This window comes from Solanum stenotomum, chromosome 8 (assembly GCF_019186545.1).
Source record: "Solanum stenotomum isolate F172 chromosome 8, ASM1918654v1, whole genome shotgun sequence".
Taxonomy (NCBI): Eukaryota; Viridiplantae; Streptophyta; class Magnoliopsida; order Solanales; family Solanaceae; genus Solanum; species Solanum stenotomum.
In genome coordinates this window covers 53744472-53766082 of record NC_064289.1, presented here as the reverse complement: position 1 = coordinate 53766082, position 21611 = coordinate 53744472, and the positions used below count along the sequence as shown (strand labels likewise).

At 35.0% G+C, this 21611-nt stretch overlaps 2 protein-coding genes across 2 annotated transcripts; both read left to right on the top strand.

Annotated features, from left to right (window-relative positions):
- Window positions 1–412: 412 nt before the first annotated feature.
- LOC125872751 (serine/threonine-protein phosphatase PP1 isozyme 1) lies at window positions 413–11226 on the top strand. Its single transcript, XM_049553531.1, has 4 exons — window positions 413–1030; window positions 4227–4786; window positions 4861–5080; window positions 10851–11226. Exons 1-3 carry the CDS (start codon window positions 805–807, stop codon window positions 5032–5034), a joined length of 960 nt encoding a protein of 319 aa, XP_049409488.1. The 5' UTR covers window positions 413–804; the 3' UTR covers window positions 5035–5080; window positions 10851–11226.
- A 2120-nt stretch (window positions 11227–13346) lies between these two features.
- On the top strand, window positions 13347–18876 carry LOC125872762 (DNA-directed RNA polymerase II subunit RPB7). The gene is made up of 6 exons (XM_049553544.1): window positions 13347–13554; window positions 13654–13819; window positions 15011–15061; window positions 17530–17595; window positions 17691–17759; window positions 18411–18876. Exons 1-6 carry the CDS (start codon window positions 13439–13441, stop codon window positions 18474–18476), a joined length of 534 nt encoding a protein of 177 aa, XP_049409501.1. The 5' UTR covers window positions 13347–13438; the 3' UTR covers window positions 18477–18876.
- Window positions 18877–21611: the final 2735 nt, after the last annotated feature.

Sequence of the window (21611 nt, the reverse complement as noted above, 5' to 3'; positions counted from 1 at the left end):
GAGTTTCAACAACAACAACAAGTGCAATAAGATTTGGAATTTTTTCTTGGTGACGTAAAACCATATAGTTATCTTAATCAAATTTGATCGAAAAACTCATTTTTTTTCTTCTAAAATTTCATGAAAACAAGATGTATGAAATTAATTTGATGCTTGATGCGCAATTCAGAAACCTACATGGCTAATATATATATAAGTTATAAAAAAAATTCATATATCAAATAAAAGATTGTAATATATAAATTTTATCGTAACTAGTTTACGCTCACCAACTACCAAACGACACTCTTAATATTGCATAGTGGGGGGTTAGAGCTTTTCCCACTTTCTTGAAACTTTAATTTGGTTAGGTCGTATGAAATATATTTTAGAAACCTAAAAAAAAAAGCAAATGGACTTTTTATTAAGGAAATGACGCCGTCCTCCAATGAGCAATGACCTCAAGTAGGGGTACACCCCCACATGATTCATGACACATTTTTTAGCAAACAACGTTAGATTTAGCAATTATCAAGGAAGCCACCACACGAGCAAACATAATTTCATATTTTTTTCTATAGTAAAAGTATTAATCCCTCATTCTTGATTTTCCCTTTTTTCTCAAATATCAAATCTACAATCTTTTTATTTTTCTTGTAAAAATCGATTCTTGAAAGAAAAAAACAAAACAAGAAAAGACACCCCCTTTTCTTGTTTTCCCCCCTTTCCCCTTTCCCTTTTTGTTGTTTGGTTTGTTTTGGATTGTGGGTGTTTTTCTTCTAGTGTTTGTTGTGGAGAAAGAAAACAAAAAGGGGTCTCAAAGAAATGGCACAAAATGAGCATCAGCAGCTGCAGCAGCAGCAGCAAGGGTTAATAGAGCCTGCTGTTCTTGATGATATTATCAATAGGCTTTTGGAGTTTAGGAATGCAAGAACTGTTAGGCAGGTTCAGATTTCTGAAGCTGAGATCCGTTCCCTTTGTAGTGCTTCAAGGGAAATCTTCCTTCAACAACCTAATCTCCTTGAACTTGAAGCACCCATCAAGATCTGTGGTAAAATCCTTGTTCCCCATCTTTTTGTTGACCACAAATAGCTTGATTTATCATCTTATCATGTTTTTAAGTCATAAAGAATTGATTTTGTTTTTGATATATCTTTTGTTATTATGATTAAACCTGTTGTTGTTGGTGGGAGGCAGTGGTGGATCCAGGATTTTACGTCTATGGGTGCTAATGATTTTTACATAAACTTGTATGAGCATAATTGCAAGCTAAAAGTTCATCAAAAGGAAATGGGAGGAGAAGTTGTTTGGATTGGTTCAAGAGAAATAAAAAGGAGAGGCAATATACCTTCACATATGATAGTAATCAAAAGGGAAACCAGGGAGGAGGGTATTTTTGCTGTTGAGTAGGAGAACTGAAATGAAGGCTCAATGTTTTGAAACTAGTACAAATGATTTTTTCCCTTTCCTTTTCATTTTTCCTAAAGAGATTAATGAGAAAGAAAGAGTAAAAAAAAATTAAATGGAGAAGTCAGCAAAGAATGAGTAAAATATAAAACAAGATGGACGAATGTTAGAAAAACAAAATAAGAGAGTGAAGTGAAACGTAAGAAAAATAATCAGCTAAGTTTAAAAGAGTGCTTTAACGGAGGTTCGATCTCACATGCCTTCCCAAAATATCACTTAAAAGAGCTTTGCTTTCTGCCTTTAAACCAGAGCACCCATCAGGCTTTTGTTCCATCGGTGCTCGCCGTTGTTTATATAGCAATTTTTTTTAAAACTTAAATATATATAGTTCGAGCAGAACGTGGGTCTGCTCCTGGTGGGAGGTGACAAGTATTTGTGGAATTAGTGGAGGTGTGCGAAAGTTTGGTTCGCCTAGATACCATGACTATCAATATAAAGTTATCATAAAGATGACAACTTTTCTCATAAATTTGGAAATTAATCTGATCCCTGATTTAGGAAGGGATGGTGAGTGAGATTTTATGAGGTAGGTAAGATGTATATTTGTTTGGTCGAATTTGTATATGCCTCAATCTGTAATTAGTTGCGGTCAACTATATGAATCCTCAGTATTTGTTTCGCGTTGTTTGCTCAGTATTAGATTAATGAGAAAGAAAGAGTGAAAAAAATTAAATGGAGAAGTCAGCAAAAATAAAAGGAAGAATGTTAGAAAAACAAAACACAATAAGAGAGAATAACATAAGAAAAATAATCAGCTAAGTTTAAAAGAGTGCGTTCGATCTTACATGCCTTCCCAAATATGACTTAAAAGAGCTTTGATTTCTGCCTCAAAACCAGAGCACCCATTTAGGCTTTTGTTCCATGGGTGCTCGCCGTTGTTTATATAGCAATTTTGGTATTTTTCTGCTGAAATATTTATTGTTTGAGCAGAATGTGGGTCCGCCCCCGGTGGGAGGCGACAAGTATCTGTGGAATTAGTGGAGGTGTGCGGAAGTTCGGTTCGCCCAGATACCTAGGTTATCAATAAAAAGTTGTCATAAAGATGATAACTTTTCTGATAAATTTGGAAATTAATCTGATCCCTAATTAAGGAGGAGATGGGTGGGTGAGGTTTTATGAGGTAGGTAAGATGTATACTTGTTTGGTCGAATTTGTATATGCCTCAATCTGTAATTAGTTGCAGTCAACTATATGAATCCTCAGTATTTGTTTCGCTTGTTTGCTCACGTTTTATTCCGGTACTCATAAAAGACAAAGTAGGGCTTCTTTATATTTTCTACTGATTTGGAAGGAATAGGTTGGTGGGGTTTTATGAGGTAGGTAACATGTATATTTTGTTTCGTTGGATTTGTATATGCCTCAACTATAATTAGTTGCGGTCAGCTATATGAATCCCCAGTATTTGCTTCACGTTGTTTGCACACTATTCATTCCGGTACTCACAAAGACAAATTAGGGCTTCTTTATATTTTCTACTGATTTGGAAGGGATGGTGGGTGAGGTTTTATGAGATAGGTAACGTGTATATTTTGTTTCGTCGAATTTGTATATGCCTCAGTTTGTAATTAGTTGTGGTCAGCTATATGAATCCTCAGAATTTGTTTCACGTTGTTTGCACACGTTTCATTCTGGTACTCGTAAAAGACAAATTAAGGCTTCTTTATATTTTCCACTTAAATACAGATGTCTAGTTGCTCTAGTTTATCAAATAGTAAAATGTTTTATGCAGCTTTTTAAAGTTTAATTATGCACAACTTGCTCACTCGTCTTATATAGCATGTATGAGGTAGGGTAACATCAGCTTTTTAAAGTTTAATTATGCACAACTTGCTCACTCGTCTTATATAGCATGTATGAGGTAGGGTAACATGTAAAGTTGTTTGTTCTAATATATCCAATAACAACTATGGTTCGATCCCAAATTAGTTGGGGTTAGCTATATGAATCCTCAATATTTATTCTGCTTCATTTGGACCCTTTTGATTCCATGATTGGTCTTTAAAGGCAAATTAGGGCTTCTCAATATTTTCTACTGAAATACAAATCTCTACTTGGTCTAGTTTATCTATGACGTTTTTGGAGCTTCTTTAAACTTGATTGTGAACTTGCCCACTCATTTACATTTCAGTTGATTGCGTTATGTGCATTCGTGGCTTTTGGTTTCATTTTTTTTTCTTAATGTAAAATGTAGAATGTTAATATTAGGATGAGGAGTTCTTTATCAAAAAAATATTAGGGTGAGGAGTTGAATATCATATGTGCTTTGTCTTTGTACCAGCTTGGTACTGCACTTCTATTAATAAAATTTACCATTATTCATTTTAAAAAAAATGACAACCGGTATCGTTCTTTCAATGTTCGGGTTATAAAATCGCTGTACTGGTTATATTTTGGCATTATGGCTACTAAAATTTTTGGAAAGGGAGGAAGGAGGTAATAAATTCTTTCATTGTCATCGTTATTGTCTTGTCTATCTTGGAAACAGTGGAACTTCAATGGTGTACATGATATCTTTATTTTATCTGCCTTATATAGTCATTGCGATGTACTGTGCTTCATTGAAATATTGTATTGTCATGATTATGCTATATCACGAAGTGAGTTTATTTTATGATAGGTTGCTTTCCCCCATTAATAACATTTTGCTTTCATTGTTTTGTATTTTGGTTCTTTTTATTGTTTCTTTCTTAGCCAGTGCATGGGATTATTCATATTAAACAATATTGGACTGATAAATTTGTCTCGTTTCCCCTCTCTTTGTTTTTTTGTCTGGATTCTAGGTGACATTCATGGCCAGTATGGTGATCTTTTGAGGCTTTTTGAATATGGGGGATTTCCTCCTGAGGCTAACTATTTGTTTTTAGGGGACTATGTGGACCGTGGTAAACAGAGTTTGGAAACAATATGCCTTCTGCTTGCATACAAAATTAAATATCCTGAAAACTTCTTTCTCTTGAGAGGAAATCATGAATGTGCTTCTATTAATCGGATTTATGGTTTCTATGATGAATGTAAGCGCCGATTCAACGTGAAGCTATGGAAATGCTTCACAGAATGTTTCAATTGTCTTCCCGTTGCTGCTCTCATAGATGAGAAAATACTGTGCATGCATGGTGGTCTTTCTCCAGATCTAACAAACTTAGATCAGATAAGAAATTTACCTCGTCCAACTGATGTTCCAGATTCTGGGTTGCTGTGTGATTTACTTTGGTCAGATCCTAGCCGGGAAGTTAAAGGTTGGGGAATGAATGATAGGGGAGTTTCATATACTTTTGGTCCTGATAAGGTTGCAGAATTCTTGATGCAACACGATATGGACCTTGTTTGTCGTGCCCACCAGGTATTCATACGATTTTGCTTCTTTTTTGTGTTCCCTTTATGGTTTTTATATTGACCAGAATATTCTCATCCTAGGTTGTTGAAGATGGTTATGAATTTTTTGCTGAGAGGCAGCTAGTGACAATATTTTCGGCCCCAAACTACTGTGGTGAATTTGATAATGCTGGGGCAATGATGAGTGTTGATGAAAGTTTAATGTGCTCGTTCCAGATACTGAAGCCAACAGATAGAAAACCTCGGTTTTTATGAGGCAAAAATCGATAGCTTTTATCTATGCGCTCTCAGAGCACCTAAGGTTAGTAGCTTGATGCAATCTTATTTCCCTTTATATATGCAACACTTGTGCTGTTTCCATGATAGAATGAGCAGCCTGTCTTAGAAATGTCTCATTTTTGTCATCGGTTAATTTCATGATATTGAAGTGAAAGTGTCTTTGGCTTGTCATTTTCCTAGTCTCAAAATATTTTGCCTGATAAGGTAAGATGTTAAACAGTATCAAACTGATACTGCGAAAGTACTGAGATAATGCTGGCTTGATTACATTAAAAGCCTTGGCAGTCTAGCTTGCATGTGCACCATTTTATTTGAATTCATAACAACGTTTCCATCTTTCCAATAGTTCAAGTAATGCAAACAGCTATATTTCAAACCTGCTCCTTTTTGCTTTCAGAACACCTCTTATTTCTTTCTTTCCAAATTGTCCAAACTATGCTAAGAGGAATAACTCTCCAGATCTTCTTTAGGGGTGCTTCTGTGAGCTATGAACTTGCCATATAGTCCAATAGATGCCACAGTTAACTATGAACCTGGTCTACACTTGCCAAGTAAATTCACAATGCACAGAAATATGATCCATAGATTCACAAGATTTGTCACACAAGTAGCATCTGCTGCACATTATCCAACCCCTTCTCATCAAGTTTTCTTGAGTTAGACATGCTTCATGAGATAATAGTCAACCAGAATACGGAACTTTTGTTGGGACTTTAGTTGTACATTCTAAGGCCACTTTTGTGATTGCACTGGCTGAATAGCATTGATTTTTTATAGAATGAGCTGACAATAAAAGAACATTTACTAGCTTTCCAGAGTAGGCCGTCTTCTTTTTCTGGCAACAACACTACTGATTGCATCTTCTGAATGAATAAATACAACTTCCTGCATTTTCCTGTCAAAGAGATTCCTTCTGAACTGGATGTCTATATAAGTTAAAATTCTAGCTAAGAGGGCTTCAGGATTATATGCCAGTCTGTACAGATTGGAAAATTGATTTTTCTGCAAACCAAACCCATTGCAATTATCTTCCCAAAGTCTGATTGTGTCATTGCCTACCCTCAGGACAACATACATGTTGAATTCCTCCTAGATCTGTCTCCAAACAGCCACTCCATATGGAGTCTTCACTGCTTTAGGTTCCCATCAACCCTCTCTTCCATAAATCACCTCTACCACTGCTTTCCAGATAACTTTTCCCATCATTTAACCTCCATAGCTATTTACATAGCAAGCTCTGATTGTAACCTCCATCCTTCTGATTTTTGTCTCAATGGACACTTTACTAGATGAAATTTCCTTGTTTCTGGATTACCTTCTCATAGGAAGTGCCTTTGTGTTTTTGTGGATCCTTCTCCACACTAGCTGGTGTAGGGATTAGAGACATTAGATAGGTTGGGATGCCATCAAGAATACTATATAGTAATGTCAAAATATAATCACTTTAAAGGTGTAATTGCTGTACATTAGTTTTTCACGCTCCCATTCTGCCTGGTTTACTTTGGTCATTTAGTCTGTCCCACTAGGGCTGAATAATTTTGTTCAATTTGAAAAGATACAATCTTTAAAGTTGAGCAAACATTTAAAAATATTGCTTTACGTTATTTTGAATTTTGTTTATTGTTCTACCCTTTTCATGTCTTTCAAAAATTATTTTAGCATATAACCAGGCCTAAATACAAAACTGATTCTTACCAATCAAGGCAGGTCCCTTAATATGGCACAGAAGTACTTTTCCATCAAGACCGATAAAAGGTCACTAGATGGTTCACTTCTAGATTGGTTTCCCTTCTCACTTATCCCGAAATTCCCACCTTTTCTCTCCCATGACTCCATAACTAAGCTTCAGGAAAAGAGTATGGTGTTATATGGTTCAGCTACTTCTTATCCTCTTCTCAAGTTCAATATGATCCAAAGAAAAATGGTGGGGTAAATAGTCCTTGGTGCTTGTTCTAAAAGCACACATTATCTTGTGTTTAGATTCTTTGAAGAAAGATTAGCAATGATGTTATTTTGTATTCTGTCCTTCATATGCAATTCGGTCATTGGCTAATTTTAAATATGTTTAAAGCTTTTCTTCCTTATCCTTTTATTCTTTCCCTAAAATTCAACAAAATAAGCAAACTTCTTTTTCTCCTACTTCTCCTATCCCTCTGTTGCTCTCTCTTTCTCCAATCTAATGGAATGTTAGAGCCTCTTTGTTAGTGAAAAGGAACTTCCATGTCCTTTTCCAGTTGCATCTTAATTAGTGAATTTGCTTAGAAACAGAACACTATTTTCCTATGAGGAGCAAGACATTCACTTCCACGTAGCATTGTTGGTCTTATAACTGGGGATGTCTTGTACTTTAATGGCTCAACATTCACTTCCATATAACATTGTTGGTCTTATAACTATTCTATAGAACTTACCTTTCACTTCGCTACACATTGTTCTATCACATAACACTGGTACCACTTCTCAATTTCAACCATTCGATTTTGATTCTCTGTGTAACATCTTTTTATTCTGTTCTCTGGAACTACGAACATAAAATCCTGACACTCTACTCGGGTTGGAAATGATGCACCATGACTAGTTACTGTTGCTAGGATTTTATCCTTCAAAACTCATTGATAACTGTACATCAAAATAAAGTCTCTTGCATAACACTTTGAAATGAATATATTCTCGGTCCTTGAAATGAGCTAGGTGTTGCAAATCTCGGAGTTATTATCAACATATTTGAGGCTTTTAGAAGGCTATGTCAGTTGACGTGGAGAGTAGTGACACCCAAAATGGTTGTCTATGAGATGAATGGTACCGAAACAATCATGGAAGATATACGAAATGCTTGAATAATCGTTAGAAGGTAGCAATGCTTGAGCGGTTGTGAGAAAGAGGAGTGACATTGATGATTAGAGAGGGGGGAGACACCAGACACCAAAAGAAAGAGAACTAGAAAATATTGTTTGAGAGGGCAACCAACTTTGTTCTTGCAAGAGGCATAATGCCACTCACTAGAAGTAGAAACTATCTGAGTTCGACGAAGATTATAGAGATTCTGATACCATATATAAGGAATTAGAAAACTTTTTCCTGACTTGATTAACTCACAATGTACAAGATTACCTCCTTATAGAGGAAGTTTTAGGTGATGTATGATATGGTGGGCAATCATTTTGTCTACAAATAAGCTAAGTCAATATTTTATAATCAAATGCAAAATATCCTCAGATATGGTAAAGAGTACTCTATATGATTTTACTTATTCAAGTGTAATGAATCTAGACACGTATTTTGTTATATTGGTGATATGGTAAGAAAATGTACTTTGTGCTTAATTCAATGTCAAGAGGTAGTTCATGAAGTTGGGTTTGTTTAAAGTTCATACAAGTAGACACCAAATAGCAGTTCATGGGACATTCTTACCATCCCTATCCATGGCCAAGGTTGGAACATTTTGTGTGTGGACAACATAACATGACAGTCAACATTAGGTAAACTAAGAAAAGGAATGGTTCTACTCTGTTACCATGTTTAAAAAATGAATATTGGCTAAGCTAGCTCTTGGAGTGTGGATTATCTACAGACCATATAAGGAGACAACTTCTTTTCTCCATCAATATGAGATTTTTTAACACCCTCGCGTGCCTACCATGTTCAAGAATAGTTGCCATAATTGTCTAATAACAGGACAAGGAATGAATATGTGACTAGTATTTTCCCTAGCAGCTCTGCACAAAAAGCATCTAGAACATTGTTGGAATTCCCTTTGAAGTTTATCCAGTGTGAGGCAAGCCTAATCAGAATGTTATAAGCTGAGTTTACAGATAAGTTCCTTTTCCAGCTCCCAATCATGCAGTAGCGTTCTAAAAGTAATATTCCATCCGTGTACTCCTTTTGCTGATTCCAGATTAATGTCTGGCATAGTGGCAATGCTAAAGAATTCAGGGAAGAGTTCCTTTAGAGGTCCATGCCCAAGCCAATTATCACACCAAAAACGAATTTTCCTTCACTGCCCACTCTTAAACTAATATTTCCAGCCATCAAAGACCAGAGGGATCTGATTGCTTTCCAGACTCCTACACCATGGGGGCTCACAACCACCTTTGAACATCACTGATCATCTTGACCATACTTGTCATGAATGACATTTCTCCATAAAGCATATGGTTCAAGATTATACCTCCATAACCACTTCATTAGTAAGCTTTGGTTGTCAGTATTTAGGTTCCTGATGCCAAGGCCACCATCTTTTTTGGATTCGATAAGAACATCCCAATTAACCAGGTGGAATGCTCTTTTTTCATTGTTGCCTTGCCATATGAAACTCCTCCTGATCTTGTCAATTCTTTTCCTTACCTTTCTAAGTAAAGGAAAAAGAGACATGACATAAGTAGGAAGGCATCCAAAACACTATTGACTAGTATGACCCTACCCACCTAGAGATAAGTATTATCATCTAAGAGACTTAAGACATATGAGCCATGTAGGAAAAAATAAACTAAGACCATATAAGAAGACAACAACACATTCCCTCAACTAATTTAGGAGGAACCTAGGGAGTCCTGAAACATCTAAATACCGAAGGATTTTGTAATAGTTGAAACTTTACACTCACATAAAAGAACAACAAAATGAAACCACAAAGCTGCAACATGGTACTAGCTAAAACATTGGGGAAGTCTTTGTAATTAGTCCCAATTTTCGGTTTGAATGGTCCTCATATTTATTGACCACCGTTGGCATCAAATATGGGGTACTTCTTTATACTGAAATATAATGATTCTCCTTTTCTCTAAATTGGTTGTCTGTAGTTCTATCATCTGTTTAAGCAGTCCCATAATGTTATCATTTTTCAAGTGTTTTGTGAAGTTGACTTCCGAAGGGCAACAAAGGTCGTCTCTTTTTCCTTTTTTCTTTCTTTTGTTCAAATTTCCCCTTTTCGACCTTTGCCTTTTTCTAGTGAAATAGGTGAGCTCAGCCCCGTGAACTAGCAGCATCAAGCAGTTTAACAACGAAGTGAATACTTCTGGTAGGTGGTAGCACCATTACCAGTTATCTGCACTGTGAACCAGTGGGTCGATCTCCAATTTTCACAAAATTTTGAATTGTCTTATTTAACATTTGATATCGTCTTCTTAACGTTAATGTATTTTGCTTCTGCTGTTCAAGTTATTCCCAATCTGTTAGCTTTCTTTCCTCCTTTTTGATAATCGATAAATCATCAGAAGCCAATGGCGCATGGTTCGAAACTAGGTGGATAATTGACCTGTCCCTCTATCCCTCTCAAACTAAAATACCAGAGATTTTTTTTGATGACAAGGGAAACCCGCAGCCGCTACCCGTTGGGTGCGCACAGGCTAAAAGACCAGATTCTTCCCTCTACTTCGGAGTTTGATCTTGTGATTGTGTGTAACTTGCACACACGTTACGCTCTTACCACTAGACCAAAGCCTTTGGGGGCAGTTTATTTGACTGACTTTTTCTTTTAGCAAGGATGCTGATTGTGTTCTATTTGATAAATAAGGATGCAGATGAAGATCTTACTACCAGCAAAAATCTTATGCTTCCATATTTTGCTTCCAACATTTCTTGTTTCTTTATGGGATGAATAGTGGACCTGAAAACATTATGGAATTGACCATAGTACTTGTGCATGTGGTATTTAGGGAAAAGCTATCTGAAAAGCTATGTTTCTGCGATCAGTTATGCTAAAACTTCAGCTTTTGCATCGTTTTGCATTATGCATCTTGAACAGATGTTTGTTTTTCTTTAGTTAGTCTTTAAAAAGTTTATCTTGTATGCAGAAATTCTTATGGCTGGTAAAGAGCAGTTGAAGATGAAGACAACTTCTGGGATGTACATCGTACGAGTATGTTTTAGAACGGAGAGGAGCTAGTTGTTGGTTAAAAAAGCCTTCTCTTCCAAGCTAAAAAATCGAGGACCTAACTGTAGTTTTGAGGTGGCCTCAAGGCCACATACTCTTTTTCATTTTAAATCTGTCTTTTCTTATTTTACTTGATTTCAAGCAATTTATGAATTAAAACCGTCTAAATCGGTATGTAAATTGCGGTGCAGATATGTAGATTGTTGATACTAAAAAATTGCTCAGTTGCAGCAACTTCCTGAATTGGATGGTTGTTTCTCTGTGAGTCTTAATGGTTTGCTACTGGTTCTTAATGACTATCTGGTGTTGAAAGTTATTAGATTCGTTCTGCAGTTGGGGACGTAGTGATTCGGTAAATGTGTTGGTGGGAGGTAGCAGTAGCACATATAGTCGAGGTGTGTATAAGATAGTTTAGACACCACTCATAACAAAAGAGAGATATATAGTATGATTGGGAGCTTTCATCCCATCAAGCTCTTTGGGGTGACCGCCTATCGATTTGAATCTCCCTTCACGTGAATTATTTTAAAGTTTAGGTGTGTGAGAAAAAGTTATCTAACTCTTTTTGTCTACATGGGGGAGTTGCATTCTTTTCTTTAGCGGTTTTCATCCACTTGATAGTTTGGATGTAGCAATATTGTGGTTTTGTTAAATTTTTTGAGTAAATATTTCATTATGATAGCCAGTTTTGTACCTTACTATTTAATGGGTTATTGTGCACAAATAATCGATAGCTTGTTCAAAAGACCTTTGTTACCTTTTTCACTCTTATCATAGCCCTTTTCCTAGCTTTAGAGCCACAAATATGTGCCGATATAAATTTCTTCGTTCTTAATCAGATACGTTTGAGTCTTTGAAAAGGAAAAACAAATCTTTAGGATTTGTTGTCCTCATTTTGAATTTAGACGGTGTTTGGATTGGCTTAAAAGTTGGTCAAACCTATTTTCAAATCAGTTTATAACTTCTGAAAGTGTTTGGCAAATATATAAAATAACTTAAAATAAGTCAAAAATGACTTAAAATAAGTTAGGAAGTGATTGACAAGGTAAAAAATGACTTAAAATAAGTTTAAAATAAGTCAAAAATCAAAAGCAGGTCTCCTCTTACTTTTAGATTTCAGTTTGACTTTTTATTTTTGATTTAAAAAATATTTTTTTTTAAGTCAATCCAAACGGATGGTCCCTATTACACTTTTTCAAACATAGATATACAAGTTTGTGTAAAGGACTAAAATCAATTATATTCCTATCTGACTCAATAAAATCACCAAATAAGGATGTAATCATAATCTTATCTAGTTTCTTAAGAAATGTGAAATATAAAATGATGATATATAAATAAAAATCGCAAAGTGCAATTTTACATCGAATACATTTTACTTCCTCATTACCTAGGTATAACCAAACTCTCCCAAGTCCCACCCTTTTCTGAGCTGAGGTAATTACTGCCTTGTGAGAAAACAAAAAATAGATATTTCACTAGATGCTCCATGACATGGATAATGATACAAAAGAANTATACATATCTAAAAAATAATTTTAACCATGTATAAATAGTAATATTTTTCGCCGAGGGGAGTCGGATGACCCCCTCATTACATGCTGCCTCCGCCACTGCTCCCACCCTTTTCTGAGCTGAGGTAATTACTGCCTTGTGAGAAAACAATAATAGATATTTCACTAGATGCTCCATGACATGGATAATGATACAAAAGAAAAAATAGAGCTGGGATCATAAAAAAAAAAAGATAAATAATATATTTATTTGAAAAAAGGTATTTTGACTCAATAAATAATAATAATGATATTTTTGGATTAAACTATTGACAGTAATGACATTTTTAGATCAAATTATTAACTGAAGATTATTTTATTCAATTTCGCATAGTTCAAAAGTATTTTAAACTATTTTTCTTATTTCAATAAAGGATATTTTACCGAATTTCACTAGTTTAGGAGCTAATTACTTAGATATACGCTAGTTTGCAATAGTACGAATCATAACAGATTCTGGGGCATCCAGATACGTTCAGATTTAATTGCGTGATTTAAATTAGGAAAAAAATACCTAATTTAAATTAGGAAAGAATACCTAATTTAATTGCGTGATTTAAATTAGAAAAAAATACCTAATTTAGGAACTAATTACTTAGATATACGCTAGTTTTCAATATTACGAATCATAACAGATTCTGGCACATCCAGATATGTTCAGATTTAATTGCGTGATTTAAATTAGGAAAAAGAATACCTAATTTAAATTAGGAAAAAATACCTAATTTAATTGCGTGATTTAAATTAGGAAAAAAATACCTAATTTAGGAGCTAAATTAGGAAATAATTACCTAAAATTTTTAGGAAATAAACTTTGTTGTATAAAATAGGTTATTTTTGGTCCAATTGTTGACATACCCGGCCGGCCCAATATAAATCTCTGTTCGTTCTTCATAAGCTTCAGTTTGTTCAACTTCGATCAACAAACGTAGCTTCTTCTTCTTCTTCCTCAATCATGTTTTTCCACATAGTATTGGAGAGAAACATGCAGCTTCATCCTCGTCACTTTGGTCGTGATCTTCGTGAAAAACTTGTTTCAAAACTAATGAAAGATGTAGAAGGAACTTGCAGGTTTCATTCATAAAACCCTAATTTTCGTTTTTTTATTTTCTTTTTCTGGTTGATTTAATGTTGTTAAAATTTGGATTTTGGGGTTTTTTTTTTTTGCAGTGGTCGACATGGTTTTATAGTGGCGATTACTGGGATTGAAAGTGTTGGAAAAGGATTAATTCGTGATGGAACTGGTTTTGTTACTTTCCCAGTGAAGTATCAATGTGTTGTATTTCGGCCCTTCAAAGGTGAGATTTTGGAAGCTGTTGTCACCATGGTTAACAAGGTAAGGTTTTTTCTTTCCCCTTAATTTGCATTTCTGTTACCTTCTGTGTGTTCGCTAGATCAAGTAATTACACAGAATTCAACTGAATTTCACTAATTAAGTAGTTGAATATCTCGAAAATTTGGTATCCAAATCTTTTTACAGTGGTTGGAGGTGGATTAGCAGTAATCTTCTGAAAAAACAAGCTTTAAATTTGCCTCCAACGAAAATTTACTTTCTCTACTTTGTAGGAAATTCGGGTTTTAAAAAAAGAGGTTCTGATAAAAAACAGGTGGTTGATAAACCTGCTAATTCAGCTGAAAATATATGTAAGAAAGGGGAGAATTTAGAGAATAAGAGAGATCGAGAAGGAAAGAAATAGAAAGGAAGATTCAATGGGTTTGAGTAGAGAATGAATTGAATAGTCGAGTTCAACTAGTTTGAGATTGAGATTTAGATTGATTGATAGGCATATAGATTTTTTTTTTTGATGATTGATAGGTTGATCTATAGATACTTATACTTTATAATAGAAGTAACCAATGAACTGACGCATCAAAAGAGACTTTTCAAAGCGCGGAATCCCAAAATGGAATCATTGCAGAAGAAAGGTTGATCTAAGAGAACACGTGGTTTCTAGGAAAATAAGAACTGCATTGCCTACCAAACATAGTATTTTCAAGCCGTAGAACTGGTCTTTTTTTTAGGATACCATTACCAGTATCTATTTGTAAAATCCACAAAGAATCTGCTGCAACTGGTTCACTGTCTTGGTTACAATGCTAATATAATAGGTGTGGGTGGTGGGCTTGATTTCAAGAATAATGTGGCCAAAACTTGCTTCGCGATAGCTGAGTAGCTCGGCTGTGGTTCTGAAAGAACTGCAGAAACAAAACCAGACAAAGTGCCATCTGAAACTAATTTGGGTACTTCATGATTGTGGAATATTGCATATGGAACTTCTGCGTGGAAAGTTTTTTTCATTGCATTAATGTTAGTCTTGTTAAAACCTCTATTTTGGTTTAAAGGATAAAATTAATTACTACAAGTTAGAATGAAGTGGGCCTGAATGTAGAGGAATGGATATAGAAGATTCGTAAATATATAGTCTGATTCCTTGGGGTTGAGTTGTAGTTGATTGATTGGTTAATGTTAGTTAGCTCTTCTCCATCTACCCTACCTAAAGATATTTATCCATGTGGAATATTGCAGATGGGATTTTTTGCTGAAGCAGGGCCTGTGCAGATTTTTGTCTCAAATCATGTGAGTTTGTTCTCCATTTTTTAATATTTAATCCAGCATGTGTTATTCGCATACATGCTCGACATTTTCTTAGTGTGGCATATTACAAGCTCATTCTGCTATATGCATGATTGCATGGGTCAATTTGAAATATGGAAATTTAATATGATAATGAAATGTCTTTTGCATGCATTTTCTATTGTAAAAGCATGAATATCAACCTTTTTTCAGAAAGGTAGTTATTGATTCTTCAAAGGTATTTTTGTTCAATCTTCATACATGTCTCTACATTTTCTTTTTGTGTTTATTTTCCCTTGATTTTGGAAACCCCTTTGATGATGCAAACTCTTAATGGATTGGTTGGAACCGGAGGCTTCCATCACTACAACAAACGTTGATATATCAAACTTATTCTGTTTTCTAATGTGTTAATTCCAATAAAAGAATGAAGAAGGAATCTAGAATTCGAAGAAGGGTAGTCTCTCATATGATATTACCTTTAGCTTAATTTGAATATCTAGTTTAAGATTATCTATGTAACTGCTAAGTAGTCTATAGTGTTTTTGTGTGTGTGTGTGTATATATATAGATATATACTAACACATATACATTTCTCGTGTTTATTCTCAGCTACATCATTTGTACTTGCTACATAAGTACTCTGCCAAATCTAAATAGTCCTTGATAGTTATTCTTAGGATCAAATTTTTCATGGGACTCATGTTAGACCCTTTTATAATTAATCTGTATTGAGTTTGTCACCTTAAGTGAATTTCATTGGTGCCTAGATTATTTAGGTGGTGTACGCATGTCACTAGTGGTGGTGGGAATTCCGGTGGAGGTAAAAGGATGTAGCCTAGTGGTTAACTAAGTGGATACAGACCTTTGAAACAAGAGTTCAAATCCACATAGACAAAAAATCTGCAAAAAACAATTGAATGATTTCTTCTTATCTGCCTATGCCTTAGTGGGAAGAGTTACCCTATAACTCTGCTGGTGGGAGGTAGAAGGTACCTGGTGGAATAGTGGGGATGAGCATAGGCTGGTCTACACACCATTGTCATCAAGAAAAAAGGTGGTGGGAAAACCCTTCGGGGTGGCCCAGTGGTTTGGGCTTGGGACTTCCATGTTGGAGGTCTCAAGTTCAAAACCCCTTGCCAGCGAAAGCAAGGGGTTTGCCTTCTGTGTCGAGCTCGTCGCACCGGGCTTGCCTAATGCGGGTTACTTCTCCTATGTGGTTTGTGAGTTATTGCATAGGAGCGGGGGTTTTACCCAGTGCGCACCCAAAGGGTAGGGGCTACGGGTTTCCCTTGTCATAAAAAAGAAAAAAGGGGTGGTGGGAAAATGTGAGCATCTAGTGGGGATATTTGTAGTCGTAGAATACATTCGTGCTACATACTGAGTTTACAAACCACAAAGAAAAGGAAGTAGATCTCATGCAGTCAAGTGTGGCTTGATACTATTGTATAGTAGATGACAGAATTGAGGATGCCAGCTTTCTAACCAATTTTAATCCAATCTGTCTCATTTGTTTATTTCTTTTTGCCAGATAAGAAAATCAGCTTATTGGCACAATGGAGAAATCCGTGTGCCAGATAAAAACTATACAACATGAACAACTGCTATGCAAAAAGATAGTTTCACCCTTTCTATACTTTTGCATTTACTTCTTGGATAACTTGCCCATCTATCTTAGATATCACTCAATTCATGCCTAGCAGATTGATAGCATCAGATCTTTATTCTGCTGCTAGATTGCCATCAAGTGCGAGGTGGTCTACCACCTCCAATGCTTCCTAGCAAAATAAAGCCGCCAGTTGAAATAGATCTTTGTGAAGATTGAAAAGGCCCATTTGATCCTTTAAGCGGCATAGTAGCACCCTTGCCTAGTGCCATTTTGATCCATTTCTCATCATAGAAGGCGCTGGCGCGCCACAAGGCAAACTCATCTGTATTTGAATTTGAGGAGAAATTCTTCTCCACTGTTAAAGGAGTTCTATTACGCTGTTCTCCAAAATTGTAGGTCCGCTAGATTGGCTTAGTATCCATTCATCAAAGATGCTTTTGTGACCCAAATAGCATTCTAATGGAACTCTCTCCCTCCAACTATAAGTGGATTGAAGTAAAGGACTTAACAAAGAAGTTGACAAAGGAAGTATTGTTTAGTTTGCAATATCACTTTGGTAACTTTGGATATATCATTAAAATGTGCTTTGTCTACTAGTTTAAAATTTTAGATGAGGTGGTCACATAATTTAATAAGGTATCAGGCCAAGCCTCATCCTTGTCTTGGAAACTCTTGGGTTCTCTGACCAAAATATCCAAATAAAAAGCTTAAGAACTCCCAGACTGTGCTATCAAGCACTCCATTTGATGCATATAAAAGTTTCTTATTTCTTCTTACAAGACATAAAGCCTATATGCATGCAAAAGCTTATATAGGCCTTTTTCTCACATCTGTTTATGTTTGACCCTTGGATTTCCAACAGTTGATACCTGATGACATGGAGTTTCAGTCGGGGGATGTGCCAAATTATACAACTTCAGATGGTTCGGTATGCCATTTGTTTGCTTTCCTTACTTTATCTCTTCTTTTGAAAAAAATTCAGCTTGTAGATGTGATTCAGTTTCATTTATTCATCTTTTGTAGGTTAAAATTCAGAAGGAAAGTGAAGTTAGATTGAAGATTATTGGAACACGTGTTGACGCCACAGAAATTGTATGTCAGCAACTCTCCTTTTTATTTTGTGAATTTTCCTAAAAACTTTGAGTTGATGTGCTTAAATTTTGATAACATTTTCTCACCATGTACAAACTACAAAATGTGCCCACATTAGGTAACAAGAGCCAATTTCTCCCTTTGATTTCAATAAATGGATGTTTCAGTCATTTGCATCCTCCTTTCTAGTAAGTTGTCTTTGTGAAGATCTGTGGGCGGGTTGAGCTCAATTTGGGCAGGTCAAAAGCTACTTGGGCTGGGCCGAAATGTTGGTCATAACCCAACCCATCCAATTCTTACTAAGTTTTAATATAGAGTCGGGAGCCTAAAGGGCAACATTTTGTTGCAAAAATGCCAAAAGGGCAACTGAAAAATGGAACAAACCAAAAGGGCAAAGGCGCAAGGCCCCCCACGCCGCCTTGCTCCTTGTCCCGTTAATGCCGTCTAACAGAGGTTAAGGGTAAGGCGCACGATTAAGAAAGGTAGGAAGAGAAATAGACCATAGGTACTGCAACCTTTTAATCAAGGATATACAAGCACAGTCCCAAAGAGAGTTTCAAGCAAAACTAAGAACTCCAAGATTTTTATTTACTAGCATTGCATGGATTCTTCGTTACTCCCTAACATGTTTCCCATGTCGTATTATTTCAGTTCTGTATTGGTACGATAAAGGATGATTTTCTGGGTGTGATCAGTGATCCAGGCACAAATGCTTGATACACGCAAGATGTGCTTGACCTTTGTATATAGATGCTGCTGCTGTACCTTTTCGAGGAGAAGTGATGTTTTCATGGTTAAACTATTGTGTAAAAGCTTCATGTAATTTCCTCTTGAGAAATGAATTCTTCACTGGCTACTGGTTAGAGAAAAGTGCCCAATGTTGATTTGTATTCTTGGCCAGATTTGTCTCTGCAGCTAGATTCCAAGTTGAGGTTTTGTTTTAACTTTTAACTTATGTGGTACTAAGTCCACATAGGTATTTATGAGATGTTCATCTCCAATTTATTTTCTATGTTGGAAAACTTAGAAGGTTATATTTCTGGTTATGGGGTTAATTAATGATACATTTCAACAGTGTTTTCCATTAAATGAGATTTCCTGCTAATGGATAATCTTTAGGTGTTGGGATCCCTATGCCTTGTGGTAGTGATTCCTCTGGCACTACACCTTTACAACAATAACGCTATTCATAGATCAAATTATTTAGTAGATTGAATTTTACTTGATTGTCTACTGCTTCATTGCGTGTGTTGGGGGCATAAGTTTTGTATAAATGTATTACCATGCTACTGAGTATTTTTATCTCTTGGAAGAAGTGGAATAGAATAACTTTGTTCAAGTGTAACGATCATACAAATAATAGGGTTCCATTCTTTCTCTCTTTTGGAAGTCGATGACTACTAATAGCTATGATCTTGACACCAAAGAATAATTTGATCCAATGCTTTATTGCTGTCCTAGTTGCTCCTGATTCGACATTAGAAGTCTGTTGGGGGGTCATGTTGTTATCTTTCTCCTGTTATGACCTTTTTGAGTTCATAGAACAAATTACCTTAAAATTTTGTGAACCAATGAGACATCAAAATCATTTTCTTTATTACATCTAAAGTCTTATCATTTAAACATTAATATTAACCTTTAATAAAAAAATATTTCATCAAATACTATTGATCAATAAGTTTTCAGGAAAAAAATTGATCACTTTCCTTTCATCAAATTCAAGAAAATTGAACAAAATTAGTTTTCTATTTTAGATGGAGTTTGAAAAATGTAAAAATAAATCATAGATAGAGAACTATAAGAAGGGGTCCATTTTATTCTTCATAAGAATAATTATACAACATATCAATTATTTATTTGAGGTGATTCCCTATAATATACACATAAATCATAACAAGGAAAACATTATTTTTCTTTACTTAACTTTTGAGCAATCAACATCCTTGCCAATTTTGAAAGGAAGGTTGGCACCACATTTCCCAGGGATACTAGCTAGACGTTTTACTTGTTTTTTTGTGTAAGCTAAAAGCTTCATGCACGAGCAAGCGCTTTGACGATTTGCAATGGTTGTTATGTTAGAAATAAGAGATTTAACCTCGTTGCAACATTCTGATGGAAAACTTCCACCTAACAATGCATATCCATGACAATATGGATGCATGATCTTATGTACGATATCGCATGTGATCGCCCTCGTCTTAGCCGATGCTGGTGCCACCACCATGAAAATGAGGAGGAAAGATAGAAGTACTTTCTTGCTAATTAGCATTGTAGAGTCACTAGCCTTTGTAGGAGTTATATTAGTAGAAAGAGAATGCATATATTATATACTAGTCTCCCATAAGTGTGTTTTACACGTTATTCCCTACAAAACCTCAATCATCACATAGACCATAAGCTAGGTTACGTTACAATATTTAGGAATTACCTAAATACATAATTTATTTTACCATATTTTTTAAAATTCTCTATCATTTGATTTTTTTTTACAAAACTCCTATTCTCGGATACACCACTTTACACGATGTATTAGGACATATGTGATGTATCGGGACAATGAGTGGTGTATCCGAAATCGAGACGTGATATATCAGGACGTTGAGGGATGTATCTGAAAACTGGGACGCGATATATCGGGATGTTTTGGGATGTATACAAATTCCACCAAATTTAAGGAATTTTTGTAATTTAGAAAAGAGTAGGGATATGATGTAATTAGCTCTTAACACTATGAGATTTGTGTATCTATTATTTATATAAGTACATATATGCATTAATTTTGTTAATAATTACAAAAATATTATTATAGTATATGATTTTATCCATTTAGTATTTCTTTGAAAATGATGTTCTTGATATATATGTTTCTCTTCATTTTTTCCTTGTGGAAAATAAGTTCAAGACTAATTGTAGGGGCGGCTCAATTGGAGGCCTAAAGCAAACTTTTAATTAAGCCTAAAATACCAACCTCTTGAATTTTATTTTATTTTTATAAAAATGGAGGTTGTTTTTTTTAATGATTACAAAATGTTAAAATAAAAAAAGCATCAATGATCTAATGGTAGAAATTAGGGGTGGACGTCTGGTATTCAGTTCGAAATTTTTAAATTTTGGGTTCAATAATTCGATAATTGGTAGTTCAACTTAGATACCGAATATCAAATTTTTAAATTTTAGTTCGGTAATTGATAAATCAAACTTTGACTTGGTAAGGTATTCGGTAATCCCATATTGAAATTGTGGCCGATTGTATTACAAAGTTAATACTATAGCTCAAATCATTTTTTATTTTTGATATGGAGGCACGATATAATAGAAGATCAACAGTTAAGAAGATATGAAGAAAAACAAATTCACACAACTAAAAAACATATGTATTTGAGTTGTTTATATTTAGTCTTTAACTTTCTCTTTGGAATTGTACTAATGAGTAATTGACCTGTTAATATATGACATTCGTTAAGTAAATAATTGATATTTGGTAAATATCGAATACCAAATAGTAATGATGTCTCATACCAAACTCAAACTCAAACAACATAATTTTAGAATTTTACTCCTCAATACCATACGGAATACCAAATTACCAAAACTTTTTGTTTGATTTGATAATTATTCAATTTTCAATATTTTATGTTGTCACGACCCAATCCACCGTGCGCACACCTACTCTAAGACCTATATAGGAGAACTCTTATACCCAATCTAAAACAAGTAATGCATAAGTGAACAACTATAAACTAATCACCCTACTTTAATACAAAAATACTCTTAACCTTGATTAAAATAAAGTATTTTTGAGAAATACAAGGAACCATAGTCTAAAAAAGGTACAAGAGCTTCTAATTAACA

Bases quoted from the DNA above. Each gene is read 5' to 3' on its own strand.
- LOC125872751 (XM_049553531.1), top strand. From the start codon at position 805: ATGGCACAAAATGAGCATCAGCAGCTGCAGCAGCAGCAGCAAGGGTTA. The intron at 1,031-4,226 runs GTAAAATCCTTG...TCTGGATTCTAG, and splicing joins AGCACCCATCAAGATCTGTG to GTGACATTCATGGCCAGTAT. The intron at 4,787-4,860 runs GTATTCATACGA...TTCTCATCCTAG, and splicing joins TTGTTTGTCGTGCCCACCAG to GTTGTTGAAGATGGTTATGA.
- LOC125872762 (XM_049553544.1), top strand. From the start codon at position 13,439: ATGTTTTTCCACATAGTATTGGAGAGAAACATGCAGCTTCATCCTCGT. The intron at 17,596-17,690 runs GTATGCCATTTG...CATCTTTTGTAG, and splicing joins ATACAACTTCAGATGGTTCG to GTTAAAATTCAGAAGGAAAG. The intron at 17,760-18,410 runs GTATGTCAGCAA...GTATTATTTCAG, and splicing joins GTGTTGACGCCACAGAAATT to TTCTGTATTGGTACGATAAA.